The sequence below is a fragment of the Galeopterus variegatus genome, unplaced genomic scaffold (genome assembly GCF_000696425.1).
Source record: "Galeopterus variegatus unplaced genomic scaffold, G_variegatus-3.0.2 Scaffold102, whole genome shotgun sequence".
Taxonomy (NCBI): Eukaryota; Metazoa; Chordata; class Mammalia; order Dermoptera; family Cynocephalidae; genus Galeopterus; species Galeopterus variegatus.
The window spans coordinates 920,731-934,842 of record NW_007726213.1 but is presented as its reverse complement, the minus strand read 5'-3'; the positions used below and the strand labels follow the sequence as shown (position 1 = coordinate 934,842).

Below are 14,112 nucleotides of genomic sequence, written 5' to 3'. Positions count from 1 at the left end.
TATAAAACGAGCAGTTCGTGACATCTAAGACAAGAAACATAGAGGAACGCCTACATCTAGGAAGAGCACTGAAGAATTGTTATACAAACAGCTCAACCAAATAAACCTCATCTAAAAAACCAAGATCCAACAAGCATCTGCCAAACCTCACTTATTACATGTGATAGTAAGCTCTCACTCCCCATGGTTTCTCCATCTCTAAAATGGGGAGAATAACAGCACGTGCTTTAGAGGGCTACTGGGAAGATTAAATAGATAACATATGTAAAGCACTTCACTTAATGCCTGGCACTCAATAACATTATTATTGGCATCTAAGTTAATAATAAGATGATGCTGATGATTTATCTGAATGGCAGGACAGACCATAAAGCTCTCCATGATTAAGAATGCAACATAAGTGAAATGAAAAAGCAAAATGCTTCCAGCTTTAGAGTCACCAGGCAAATAAATGACTGCCCAGGATGGAGCTGGCTATCACCAGCACATTCAAAATTAAACCTGTGGCCACAGATTCAATCATGAATAGCTCTGCTGCTAAAGGAAAGAGCACACAGATCCAAATAGGAATCCATCAAGTCTGTAAAATATTAACAGCTTAATAAACATCAGCTCACACCATCAACAAACACAGTGTTCAAGTCAACTAACGAGTAGCAACTAAATTAATACCAAGTTGACTAAATGAAATGCCTTGGGGGTAAAAAGGATCATGGGTGATTTACTTTTGTGCTGACTTCCCTATAAAAACATCTTCAACAGGGGAGGCAGGAAATTCCAGTGAGTGAAAGGGGGCAGCTACATGGAAACCATCATACTGCACACTTGGCCTTTTAATCTACTTCAAGGTTTTGATTTAAAGAATCACATCCAGCAATTTGCTCCTTAAGAAACAAAAGTGAGTCCGCTAACAGATCTGATCCTCATATATCATGTTAGCGAATTCTACAAAAGAAAAAAAAGGCATAGGATTGATATTTACTTTCCCTACACAGAAAAACACTATTAACAAGGAAAATAATGTGAAAGATTTTAAACAAAGATGTACAAAAAGCGGGGAGACTAAGTGAGAGATACTTTGTAAAACAAAATTCTGCTAGGAATAAAAGACTTCATTTTACATAGTAAATACAGTTTTAAATATGAGTTACTCCTAAATCAAGTCATAGTCTCCCACTGTGTGTGTGTGTGTGTGTGTGTGTATTCACACACAGACAAACCACTACTCACTAACTGTGGGATGTCTGAGCATGTTATCTAATCTATTCGAATCTCAGTTTGCTCAGCCATAAAATGGGAACTATGCCATGGACCTAGGATGGTTATTGTGGAAATTACAGTTAGTACATGTAATATACCTAATATACAGGCAAGCCCAGCAATTCCTCACCAAATTTCTGTTTTTTTTTAAAAATCAGGCTTTCCAAACATGGATACACTAATAATTCAAAGTTTTTTCAATGTAAGCAAAATGCTTTGCATTGGAATCATTTCAATAGAAGTGTTTAGGGCATCACAGTAACTGCCAAGTATCGAAAAGGGAGCTAATAATTCTCGTCTTTTAAAAGTAGAGCCATTTAAATAAAATTAGTTTTTAACAGCTTTTGCTAATACTACACCATGCTAACAACACATCGAGGCTGTAAGTAACTGCTGAAAACAAACTTCACTACAGCTCTAAGACAAAGTCAACACCAGCATTTTCTTACAAACATACTCACCATTATAACCCCAATCTCACTCTGGATATTTCCAGAAGTGAAATAAAAACCTATGTTCATACAAAAACTTCTATGTGAATATTTATAGTGGACTTATTCATAATTGCCAAAAACTGCAAACAAGGCAAATGTCCCTCAACTGGGGAATGGATAAATGAACTGTAGTATATCCACACAACAGAATATTCCTCAGCAATGAAAATGAATATCACACACAGACATATGTGCCAACATGGTAGACTCTCAAATGCAGTATGGTCAGTAAAAGAATCCATACACAAAGGACTACATTCTCTTTCATTCAATTTACATGACATACTGGTAAAGGCAAAACTATATAAGGTAAGAGACCCAAGGTAGAAAACATATAAGGAGCTTCCAGGAATTGGGAGTGGGGAGAGGGGTTAACTACAAAGGGGCAGAGGGAAATCTGGGGGAGTGATGAAAATGTTGTAGATCTCGACAGTGGTGGTGGCCACAGGACTGTATACATTACAAAACTCGCAGAACTGTATGCTAAAAAGGGTGAATTATAAGAGTAAGAGGTTTGGGGGGAGTTTTTCCTATGAATTCTTAGTTATGAAAGCCAGTTAAGTGGTCAGTTAAAGTAAGGAAGGTAAGGGCCTGCCCAGTGGCGCACTGGAGAGTGCACCGCTTGAGAGCACGGCGGCGCTCCCGCCGAGGGTTCGGATCCCATGTGGCAACCGGTTCCCGCTCACTGGCTGAGCGCGGTGCTGGCGCAACACCAAGGGTTGCGATCCCGTTGCCGGTCCCCAGTACGGGCTCGACACCGAGGGTTGCAATCCCATTACCGGTCAGTAAAAAAGACAAAAAGGAAAAAAAAAAAGTAAGGAAGGTAAAACATCCAGGATTAAACCATTTATTTTAGGATAAAAATATGGAGGCACCAAAACAAAAGGAAGTTTCAAATAGATCTATTTATGGAGAACTGAAAAAATAGAAACTTTTGAAAATTTAACCTTCGAAGAGCCAGCAAATTTAGACGAAATCTATTATACTCAAGAACTACAAAAGGGATTATTCATATGAGAAAATGTGAAAGACCATCATTTCTATTAGCATGCTGTTATGCAGTTTATGTTCAGTAGTGATAACCAAGAACCATCAAAAATACCTTCTACAATGTGGAACCCCACAGATATGAACAATCGTTTTAATAAAAAAAAATTAGGGCCGGCCCGGTGGTGCACTGCTACAGTGCGCCGCTTGGGAAGCGCGGCGGCGCTCCCACCGAGGGTTCGGATCCCACATACAGACCGGCCGCTCACTGGCTGAGCGAGGAGCAGGGGCAACACCGAGGGTTGCGATCCCATTGCCGGTCCCGGTCCGGTACGGGCACGACACTGAGGGTTGCGATCCGTTGCTGGTCATGAAAAAAAAGACAAAAAGACAAAAAAAATAAATAAATAAAATAAAATAATTAAAAAAAATTAAATATCTTTTACATGAGACGTGCATGTAAATTTAAATATTTGGCTATATCTGGCATAAAATAATCAAAAGGAGCTCACATCCTATTAGATAAATCACCAATTCTTATCAAAACCAGCCCACATGTCTAGGAAACAATGACTCTAGAAATTCAAAGTGGGGTAACTTGAGGGTTAGAAAGACCGTGATAAAATGAATGTCATTATCTCCCCCTCCAACGTCACAAATCTTCACCTCTTTGGATGCCACAGGTCTTTTTATTTTTTATTTTTTCCTCTTTTTTCCTTCTGGAATGCCATCTCAGCCAGGGTGATGCCAAGGGCAAATTCTTTTAACACATAATAAGACCCAAGAAAGACAGGAATTAACTTATCCCTCTTTTCCATCATCTTGGCTATCTCCTGTAACACCTAACAAGACTCCAGAGTACAGATTCAGATGCCACAAAGCAAAGCCCTGAGTGGTAAATGAGTTAAAAACCGAGCCCCCAAGTGGAAGTCTGGTACTGTGCAACAGAAACCTTTCAAGGTCAACACAGCAGTGTTTGACTAGCATGAGAATGATCAATTGATCTCTTTCTGTGGACTGACAAGAAGATAAACACAAAGGCAGACAGTCCTCAAGGCATGTTCTACTGGGAATCGAGCATCTGTGTTCTCAACACACACCACATATCAAATCTGGAAAAGCAACACCCAAATGCCACACACACACACACACACACACACACACACACACACACACTCTCTCTCTCTCTCTCTCTCTCTCTCTCTCTCTCTCTCTCTCTCTCTCTCTCTCTCTCTCTCTCTCCCCTTGGTGAAATACATGATTAAGTAGGAAACCCCACCATGGAAGCAGAACATGCAGACTTAATTTAAACTGATATTAGAAATTAATTTATCCAAAACACAGGATTTCCTTTCCACAGAATGTAATGGGGCTTTGGAAAACACCCTTTGATTACTAACAGTAGAGCCTGTGGTTAGTGTGCAAATTTGCCAACCTACCATGAAGTATGAAGCCTTCTGCTGCATGCCCTCACAGCCCCAGACTCTGTTTGTAAAGGACAGGAATGAAATATTCCATATGTTTTTTTTGTCAGTGACATGGCTATTGAAAGCAAGGCCACGGTAGTCTCCCTGCTGAGGCACTGGGTCAAGCTATTCATGTGTAACCAGGCAGATGTCAAGATGGTAATGGGAAAAACATCTCAAACATTTTTTTAAAGAAAGAGACCCAGGGTAGAAAATGCACAACTGTATTTGAAACACTCGGCCAATCTAAACAGGTCGTTGAGTACTATTGCACATGTTAGCTGCTATTCTGCCTTTATCATTCACTTTCAAATTAGGTCTGAACCAAATCACGGAAAGGTTTTTAAAGGTTCTGAAAAAACTTTAACTGTGATTAACAAGAATGCCATACAACTTTTAAGAAATACGAAAAATTTTAAAGAAAGGATTTTTGTTCTAAAATTACTTTTAAGAGAATAAGCTTTTCTTTATCCACAAAACACAAGCATTAGTCTCAAATGTAAAAAAAATATATAAATAGATATCCAATAACCAGTAAAACACCACTTTAAAAGTACTTAAAAGAAAAAGTTCTCTCAAAATCTGAATATTTCTAGAAACAAAGTGATGTGAAGAAATAAGAATGCAGCTAAAGTGTCAGTCCTGAGTAAATCTTAACCATCCCCAATGTGGAAAGACGGAAAATGATCTGAGAAACTACATGGGCATGCACTGTAAAGAGTTAGCATTGTCTAATGGAATCCTCAGTGTTCCAAAGTCTGGACGTAGAAAATCAGTAACTAAAGGTCACACTGACATTGTCATTAAAGGATGAGGAAAGTCACATGCCCATCTGTTCTGAGGAGAAACCCTGTGTTCCCCTGTTGGAACAGCACCATTCTACTTGACCAGCCACCTCAGGAAAGCAGTGCCAAGTCACAGAGACGGAGGCAACATATACAGTTTTCCCTGAGCTCTGCCCTCCACAGAAACGGCACCTCCCCACCATCAGGCTTTCTTGTTCAAAGGGAAGTAGTATCACCACCTATAACAAGGTGTCTTTATAAAAACATATGTTCTCGGGGCCGGCCCGGTGGCGCACTGGATAGTGCGCCGCTTGGGAAGCGCGGCGGTGCTCCCGCCCAAGGGTTCGGATCCCACATACAGACCGGTTCCCGCTCACTGGCTGAGCGAGGCATGGGGGCGACGCTGAGGGTTGCAATCCCGTTGCCGGTCCCCGGCCCGGTGCGGGGGCAACACTGAGGGTTGCGATCCGTTGCCGGACACGGAAAAAGACAAAAGACAAAAAAAAAAAAAAAAAAATATGTTCTTTTCTTCTGCCAGCAAGATCTTTATGGATTTCTGAATGAAAATTTTGCCAGATGAGTAGCCTTTTTTCATTAGCACAGGTGGTCACCTGTGAATCTAGAACAGGCTTTGAACCTGATATATATTCAAAGAACAAAAGAAATAGAGTTTAGAATTTTAAATCCCAAAGTGATAACACCCATATACAACTGCTTAGTCACTCCCCAAATAAATAACAAATCGGGTCCTTGTTCAGTGTCACTCACAAAGGTTATGCTGAAGACAGGGTGACCCTGAAGATAATGCAAGCTCCCTATTTTTGCAGATGGGAAATCCAAAGTGCAAAGTGGTTAAATGATTTACCCAAGCTCTAAGAATGCCCTCCTAAACTCAGGGGTCTTGATTGCCTCTGTCACACTCTCAAAACAAAATAAAATAAACCATTTCTGAAAGCCTCTTCATAAAAATATGCCTATAAAAGGAGACTAGGAGCCGTTTAACTCAGCTGCTAGAGCACAGCCTTGTAACACCAAGGTCAAGGGTTTGGATCACCCTGACAGACCAGCCACCAACCAACCAACCAAGAAACAAAAAGAAGACTGGGGAGTTGATAATGACATAAAAAGCTGTATGACATGACCATGGACTTAAAATGACCTTGGAGAATAGAAGGCCAACAAAAAAATTCTTCGTAGGAAAATATTTTTTTAAATATTTTTAAAAAACTAATCAAATTAGATGAACTAGCAGAAGTAGCACAGAAAAGATGAAAACTAGGTTATGATAAACTGTTAAATATCAGTTAGTAAACCCATAATGAATAATTTTTAAAATGTGATCCTAAAATATTTAAAAGGTACTAAATTCACTTAATATTCCCTTCTTATGAACACAGATCAAATTATTCGAGAATTCTGTATATACTCCAATTTACGTGAGATAAAGAGAGCTTGAAGAGGACCCAAAGGGCAATTACCACATTTAGAAAATGCAGACTGGATTAATTTAGCACCTAAAATAGAAGGCTGAAGAGCACATGAACAGTCTTCAAATACAGGAAGAAACCTGAAGGTCCACAGTTGACATTATTTGTTTATCTCTCCCTACAACTGAAAAGGAAAGAGATGACAGAGTAGGACAGAGTTCCTAAGGTGTTAAATTATTCAAGAAACCGTGCTCTCTCATTTTCTGGAGAATTCTACAAGAAAACCACTCTCTGGTATGGTTTGCACACAGGGAAAGCGTGACAATATAGAACACAGACATGGGTCTCCTCTCTTCTGAAAATATCTGGTCTGCCAAGCCCTTCATGTATTATCCATATAGTTTCTTCAAGCGCTTCTAAACACGAAGCTTATCCCATAAGGAAAAAGGAAAACCCCAAAAGTTAATCGGCATCATAGCCCAATCCCCAGAGCTTCAGAGAAAAAAGGACAGCCAACTTGGAAGCACACCTCCCATTCTGCGCCTTTAAACCAGAAATGTGAAGAGAGTGAGCATTATAAAATTCATCTCTTCACATGAAAACAGTTCCAATCAAGCTCTGTAGAGGAGTTTCGATGTCACCACTTGTCCTAAATTACTCTGCAGTTTACGCTAAGTGCTACACAAGGGAACCTCCAAGCCTGAGGGGAATGGAGAAGCGAGATTTGAAGCAACTCTAGGCACATCCCTTAGCCATGCCTAGCACAGCTCCAAGGTACAGGAGACATCTCCCTGTCAGATTTATGTCACTCTTCTTAGGAAGGAAAATTTCTCCAAATAGAACTTTAAAAATATAAGGGAAGGAGGAGAAAAATGATGTTTCTGGATACCCGGTTCTACACTCTGATTCAAATATCAAAAATATTTTGTTGTCAGGGTACAATGAGATTTTCATTCTTTCAATGGTCAACTTTATTTTTAAAACTCTTAAAAAAAAAAAAAAAAACAGCTACATTCTCCTAGTGTAAAAATAGAGAAACATAACAGACAGCTAAGGGGGCTTACATGCCTTTTACAAAGGTTTATCTCGATTCAGAATACTTAAATATAAATTAATATGAAGGATAAAGGATCACTAAATGTCATGTAATATATTAAATATGTTCCCTCCACATGTTTTCTCACTAGCACAGATAACAGACTAGCCTGGGATCTAAATGTATATTCAATCTTGGCCCAGCTGCCTCTCAAAATATCTACACTTTGCATTTCCCTACAAGGATATTCTTATATTCTTATGGGCCAACATGTTGCCACAGGATAGTGGTTCAATGCTTTTCCCATAAAACCTTTCAGTACAGAAAGCTAAGAAATATGTTTTTAATTTTTTTTTTTTTTTTTTAAAGATTCATTCCTTGGACTTAGAGTATTAGAAGAACATTCCTAAACATCAATCACTTGCACCTAAAATAAGGGATACATAATGCCAAATCTTGTGAAGAGGGACCTAACTAGTGTGCTTTTTTGATTATCAAAATAGGTACTGGTATAAAAACATGTTTCAGAGACTAAAAACAATCAGCCCAAACATTCAGAGTTTTAATTGCCTGAACATGACACAGAATACTTCAGTACACTTTACATCTTGCTAAAAATAGCCCAGCCATACACAAAACTTAATAACAAATATTTGTCTATGTGTGGGTGAATCCAGACTATACTACTACACGATTACATCCTCCTATTTAAAAGAGGTATTTGAGTACTAACTTGCTAAAGCCTTTAGAAAGTTGTGAAGTTATAAAACGTATATGAACTATAAAATCACAATATCTCAAGCTAAGACTGATTTCTAAACTCATCCAATTTCAGGCAATAGAGCTGACACCTAGTGTACAGTTTGACCATCAGGTGCTTAAAGGCACAAAAGAAATGTCAAGAAAAGCTGACAAATTACCCATTGTGTAAGCATACTGATTTGCTAAATGCCCTAGATTTTTTTCCTTCACTGACAGGATTTAAAATTAGAGCATTTTATCATCTTCAATCATGTTTTCAAAAAGCCACACTTCACTGAACAACGTTGGAGGAAAAAAAGGACAAATTTATCTATACTCTTTTATATACAGGGAAACAAGCTTCAGTGTTGCTGAAAACTTGAAGGTCGCACAGGATGGTTAAAGAGCAAGCTGGATAACACATTTCCAAACTCAGAACTTTGAGATCTAGTTCAAAACATTAAAAGAGCAAAGCTGTCTTATCAAGAAAACTCTAAGTTATATCAGTTCCATTTTTCAGAGTTAAAGACACATTTGGCAAGGGTTTAACTTTTAATCCATGTAAACCAACAAATATAGTGCTCTTTTTTTTAACAGAGAAAAAGTGGGAGACGATCTTAGAAAGATTTCGATGAATCACTAAGTGATTCTTACAACTTAATATTCTACAGAGATTCATTCAAATTCAAAGCAAAGAGATAAATTAGCCATCATCTAGTCCAATATCCATTATTCATTGATAAGGAAAACGAGAATAAAAGAAGAGGTCAACAAGGAGACAAGAAACCAAAATCCAAACTTCCAGGCTGTCAGTACTTTCCACTATTATAAAGATAACTAAAATAAAAATATGAGAGATAGACTGACAGAGGCCAAGAAGACGCCTAAACTTGCCCGGATCCACCCACTAATACGGAACTTTGATCTTTCCTAAGAGATTAAGCTGTCAAATGTTACCTTACAATTCCAACGTTAAGAGCCAAGTGCCTGGACATTAAATACTTGTGATACTGTAACTGGCACAAGCACAGTTTGACCGGAAATCACAAAATATTTATGGGTTACTGCAAACCTTAAGGAGGCCAGAATAAGAGAGTCACTGGTTCAAGTCCTAGGTACTGCTCAAACCACATCCAGTACACTGTTGCCTAGTGAGACAGTAAGTACCCTACTCAATGGAAATACTCCAGTGGAACAGGATAACTGGAGAAGTCTCCTGAGTGGGTGAGAGATTCCATGATTTACACACCTATACTTCACTAAACAGAATAGGGAGGACCCAAGCAATGTAGAAAAATCAAATTAAATAGAAAACTCTTGGCAGTATGAGTTGTTGACTTCTTTGTTTTACAGATGAGGAAACCAAGGCTCTGAAGGGTTCAGCATGTGACTCATTCAAGGTTACTCCTGTGATTTATTGACAGATCTGAAACCCAGCTCTTCATATTTCCAGCAGAATGCTCTTTCCTCTCTTGTATTTAAAGAGAACCCAGTGGTTCACTAGCTCAGAAAATAAAAAGTCTATACTTAAAGATGTTCACATATTGTCCTTGTTTAGAACAAAGTTCACTTGCATATAAAACTAATACATTTCTAGAAAGACACATTACACAAACTATGTTAACACTGACATTTGCAGAAAATAATTCAAAAACCAAAAAGTTCAAAACTCTACTATCACTACGGTAAAAACATGGCTGGTTGGTTAGCTCACCTGGTTGGATCGTGGTGCTGGTAAAACCAAGGTCAAGGGTTCAGATTCCCTTACAGACCAGCCGCCCAAAAAATAAATAAATAAGGTACAAACATTTAGCCAATGATTACTGACCAGACCTACTAGGGAATACACAGTAGATACTGGAGGACACGTAAATATTTTCAAATGATCCTATTAAAAGGAGGTGTGTGGTGTAGTGAAAAAATACACCTTAGCAAAGAACCTAAGATTCTTCCAAAAGAAGAAAACAGCAACAGATTCTTAAGAAAAACACCTCAAAGCCCTTCAGGTAGCTCTCAATTCCATATAAAAAGCTCGATAACCTGATCATGTACAGGAAACACACACCGTGAAGGTTTGAGAGATTATGACTAATTATATGGAAGTGAGGATGTTGAGTAACTTTTTGTACAGTATCCAAATTACTGAAACAGAGCGATTTTATTTTCCAAGTGTTAAGCCATACCCACAGGAAACAAGTAGGACTATTCTACTCTAGCAAAGCGCCTTAGCTAGTCATGCATTCTGCAACAAGTCTCCATGGCAAATTTCCTAACACACACTTCTAAACACAAAGAAGGACTCCTTCAAGTGAATGGGAATAAACAGGCTTTTGCGACTTCAACTAGAACGATATTTTGCTACTCCTAGGATCTTTTTAGGAGAGGATCATAACATTATTGTCACCTTGGCATCCTAAAATTGTGGGAGAAGTCTAAAATCATAGAACTTCTGGAAGCAAGAGGCAGCCTTAGAAGTAATCTTAGTGAATCCAATTGCTTCATTTTTTTAAATGAGGATATTGTCACCAAAAAAAAAAAAAAAAAAAAGTGGAATGACATGCCCAAGGCCACACAATTACTCAGTTGCACGATAAGAACTATGATCAAGGGCTCAGATCTACCACCCTTCATGAAGCCACAGAAACAACCTTTATAATCTTAAAACTAGGTGCCAGATATAACCTAGGATGTGAAAATTTGTGCTCCAGGTCTACAGTTCTCACACTTTGTAGCAGTAGCCCACGAACCAGCGGACTCACATACACAATTCCCTCCCCACCACCACTGTAACTTCAACCTTGGAATGTAGGTGACTAAGAGTCACCTTATTACTACTAATACAGTAACAACCTTGAATCCTTTTGATAAAATACACTTTGGAATTTTAATATTAGTAAGATTACTTCCTTTAACACACCTCAGGGTGAATTACGGCAAGCTGGTGCATTGTGAAACAGGACTGAAAATTGCTGTTCGAAAACATAAATAATCACTACAGGTGCAGCAAATGGTGTGAACACAGGAATCTCATTCACAATTCTGAGGATTACATCTGACTTTGTCCCCAGACTCCAGTAAAGCAGCTTTCAGCAGGAAATAGACACTGTTAGACTGAAACAAGTTTAAACGAGCCTAAAGGAGAAGCAGGTATCCTCTCGGAGGCCTTCTGAAATTTGGACAAAAGGCTAAATGCTGAGAATGCTGAATTTGACAATCCCAGGTAGAAATCATGTCTGAATCTCAAGCCCCAATTTTATTCCTCAGTGTGGCCTATGTCCTTATTTATTCACTCCAACATTTTTAAGTGCATTCTGTGTGCCAGGCTTTGCTGACTCCAAGTTGAGCAGAATAAAATATCTGCTCTCTGGCAGTCCTGGGGTCTCTAAAGTGGGATAAACACACCCTGGCAGAGGTGAAAGTATTACCACTGGAAAAGCCATTGAGGAATGAGAAGAAAATAAAGAACTTTGATTAGTAATAATAGTCTCATCTTTTTAACTTCTAATTTTGTTTGTAATTTTATGTATAACTAAACAGGCTTTAGTGCACATGCTCCAGGAATTAAAAATAGGTGAACAAAAGCTTAAGGACTACAGACCTAGTCTCCTTGTGTGTCACTGTGGGTCACTAAAGCTTGATAGGACAGCAGACTGGAAGTACCCGGAAAGAGATCCCAAGTGAGGCCAAGGTGTCCTATAAGATCGACTGGAGTGTGCAGACCTGCAGCACCTGCGTCTCCTCACACATGGCTTTTGAGACTCACTGGACTAGCTGGTTTCCTCATGAGTAACTTGCAAATATATTGCCCTTGAAAACTCCTTTAGATAAGGTAGTCATATAATATATACCTTTGAAGGTGAAATGAATTATTAGCATGTCTAGTCATTCTATCTATAGGTCACAAACTGAAGAAAATAAAACACATTTGCTCACAACCACACCTCAGAAAGTGCTATGATGATGCTATTAGGTATTCTAATCTGGGCTGGTGCCAATTACTTCTGTTTCAAGAAATAACTTTTCTAAGGTTCAAAGTTGAAAATACAGCATTTCACTGCCTTCAATGAGTTCTACAGACAGATGCCTGATGCTCTATAGAGACAAGTATGCTGTCATAAAAAGGTGATATTTCTTTGTGGTTTTAGGTGGTAATGTAAAACAGCTCTTTTCCTTACAGGGCAAGTCTACTCATTAAAACTTAAGGAATCTGCTAAACAAGGTCTTTGCAACTGGTTAAAACAGTAAAATCATGCTTGCCTTCTATAAGAAAAACTTCGAAACAGGTATGGGTAAAGGCACCTCTCTTTCTGCATGAATTCCCTAAAAGTTTCTAAAAAATCTGGAGGGAAAATTAACCCCATCTCCTCTATTCAGGTCTTCTTTGCCTCACTTTTATCCATTCCTGCTTGAGCTTTCCCATTTAATGTACTTTTTTGAACAAAATGCTCTTCATTGCAATGTTAACTTTTTTTGGTGAAAAGTTAAATTTTACCATACTGAAGGAAAATGACTTCAAACACATAACTAACACCTGAGATGGGGGAAAAGGGGGAGTTGGGGGCTGGAGGCAGAAGAGTGAAACAACAGGTTCCAAGGCAACAGGCCTCAATGCACACTAAAACTCCATCCTGGGCAAGCAGGCAGAAAGAACACCTTGCCACCACCCACCTAGAAATACAGCAATGCTCTGGCCTGCATAAAAAGGATTTCTTCACAGGGTCTGTTATTCCTTTAAAACTGTCTAAGAGGTCCCTTTCAGTAGCTATAAGGTAAAAGGAAATTCTCTTTACCCAAGGGCCTCTCAGAATCCCTTCCTCTCTCAAACGGTTCTTTCACTACCCCTGATTTAATCATTGAACTGGCCACACGACACAAGAAGGAACAAGAGCACACAACAAGCCCTGCACTCAATCACCCTATTCTTTCTCTATCGGTGGCATTTGCCAACACCACCTCCAACACCTATTTCAGATTCCTCTCCTTTTCTGATAGGAATGTCTAAAGCTCTCAGCTCCCTGTTTGAAGTAGATTTTGGAAGTCAAAGCCTCTTGAGTGACTATGCCGACCTCAGGCAGTCAAAAGAAAAGTCTTGCTGGTTAAGGTTCGGCAGAAAACTGCTGCCTACCTTGTGGACTGTGCTGAGCATATTCTCTGAAACTTTGTTTCTCTTCCCACATCCTGTACCTCGGGTCAGCATTACGTTTTTAAAAGGCCTTGTTGGGTAAAAAGAGGATTTTCACCAAGAGAAGACTGTAATTCTCCCTTGGTTTCTCCAGCTTCCCTGCGTGCCCCAGAACCCTGGACGTGAGGTGAGTCCAGAGTGGAACTGGGCCGAGGTGCCAGGTCGCACTACCTGGACGGGGCCAAATTGGAAAGAGATTGGTCCTGACTGAGGTACAGGTGTTTCTTCTCCCCACATGCTGGAACGCGGTGGGGTCCAGGTGCTTCCCCACGGAAGGTGCCTCGTCTGCACTCGGGCCAAGTTCTCGGCGCCCTCACCCCGCCAGTGGCCAAACTCTTGCCAGCTGAGCAGGGGCCCGCGTGAGAAGGGAAGGTCGCATGAAAAGACTGCCAGGGGCAAGCGTTTCCAGATTCCTTCCCTCTTCCTTGGCCCCAGATGCACTTGGGAGGTGGGGTGGGGGTGACTGTGCCCGAAAAGACTGGGAAAGAGAGCTACTCCCGGCTCGGACCCCGACTGGCGAAGTTTGGAAAGCCCGCGGCGCGGGAGCGGGTGTCAAGCACCCCAAACACAGATGACCAGTGTTACCCGCCCCCCAGTGGCAGCGGACGGTGGGGTGCGACTGGCCGCCGGCTCCGCCCCCGCAGGTCCCCCACCCCCTGCGCCGCCGCCGCCGCACTCACAGCGCTTGGGTGAAGGCGCTGAGTCCCTCCGGCACGGCCGTCAGCCCCTTCCCG

At 40.2% G+C, this 14,112-nt stretch overlaps 1 protein-coding gene across 1 annotated transcript in view; it reads right to left on the bottom strand.

The window, feature by feature from the left end:
• LGR4 (leucine-rich repeat containing G protein-coupled receptor 4) overlaps positions 1-14,111 on the bottom strand; it is a gene marked incomplete at its 5' end in the record, with an annotated part of 101,843 nt that extends 87,732 nt beyond the window's left edge. Inside the window, one exon of the mRNA XM_008584247.1 lies at positions 14,059-14,111. Within this exon, the coding sequence (XP_008582469.1) occupies positions 14,059-14,111 (53 nt within the window). The remainder of the gene's footprint in view (positions 1-14,058) is intronic.
• Position 14,112: the final 1 nt, after the last annotated feature.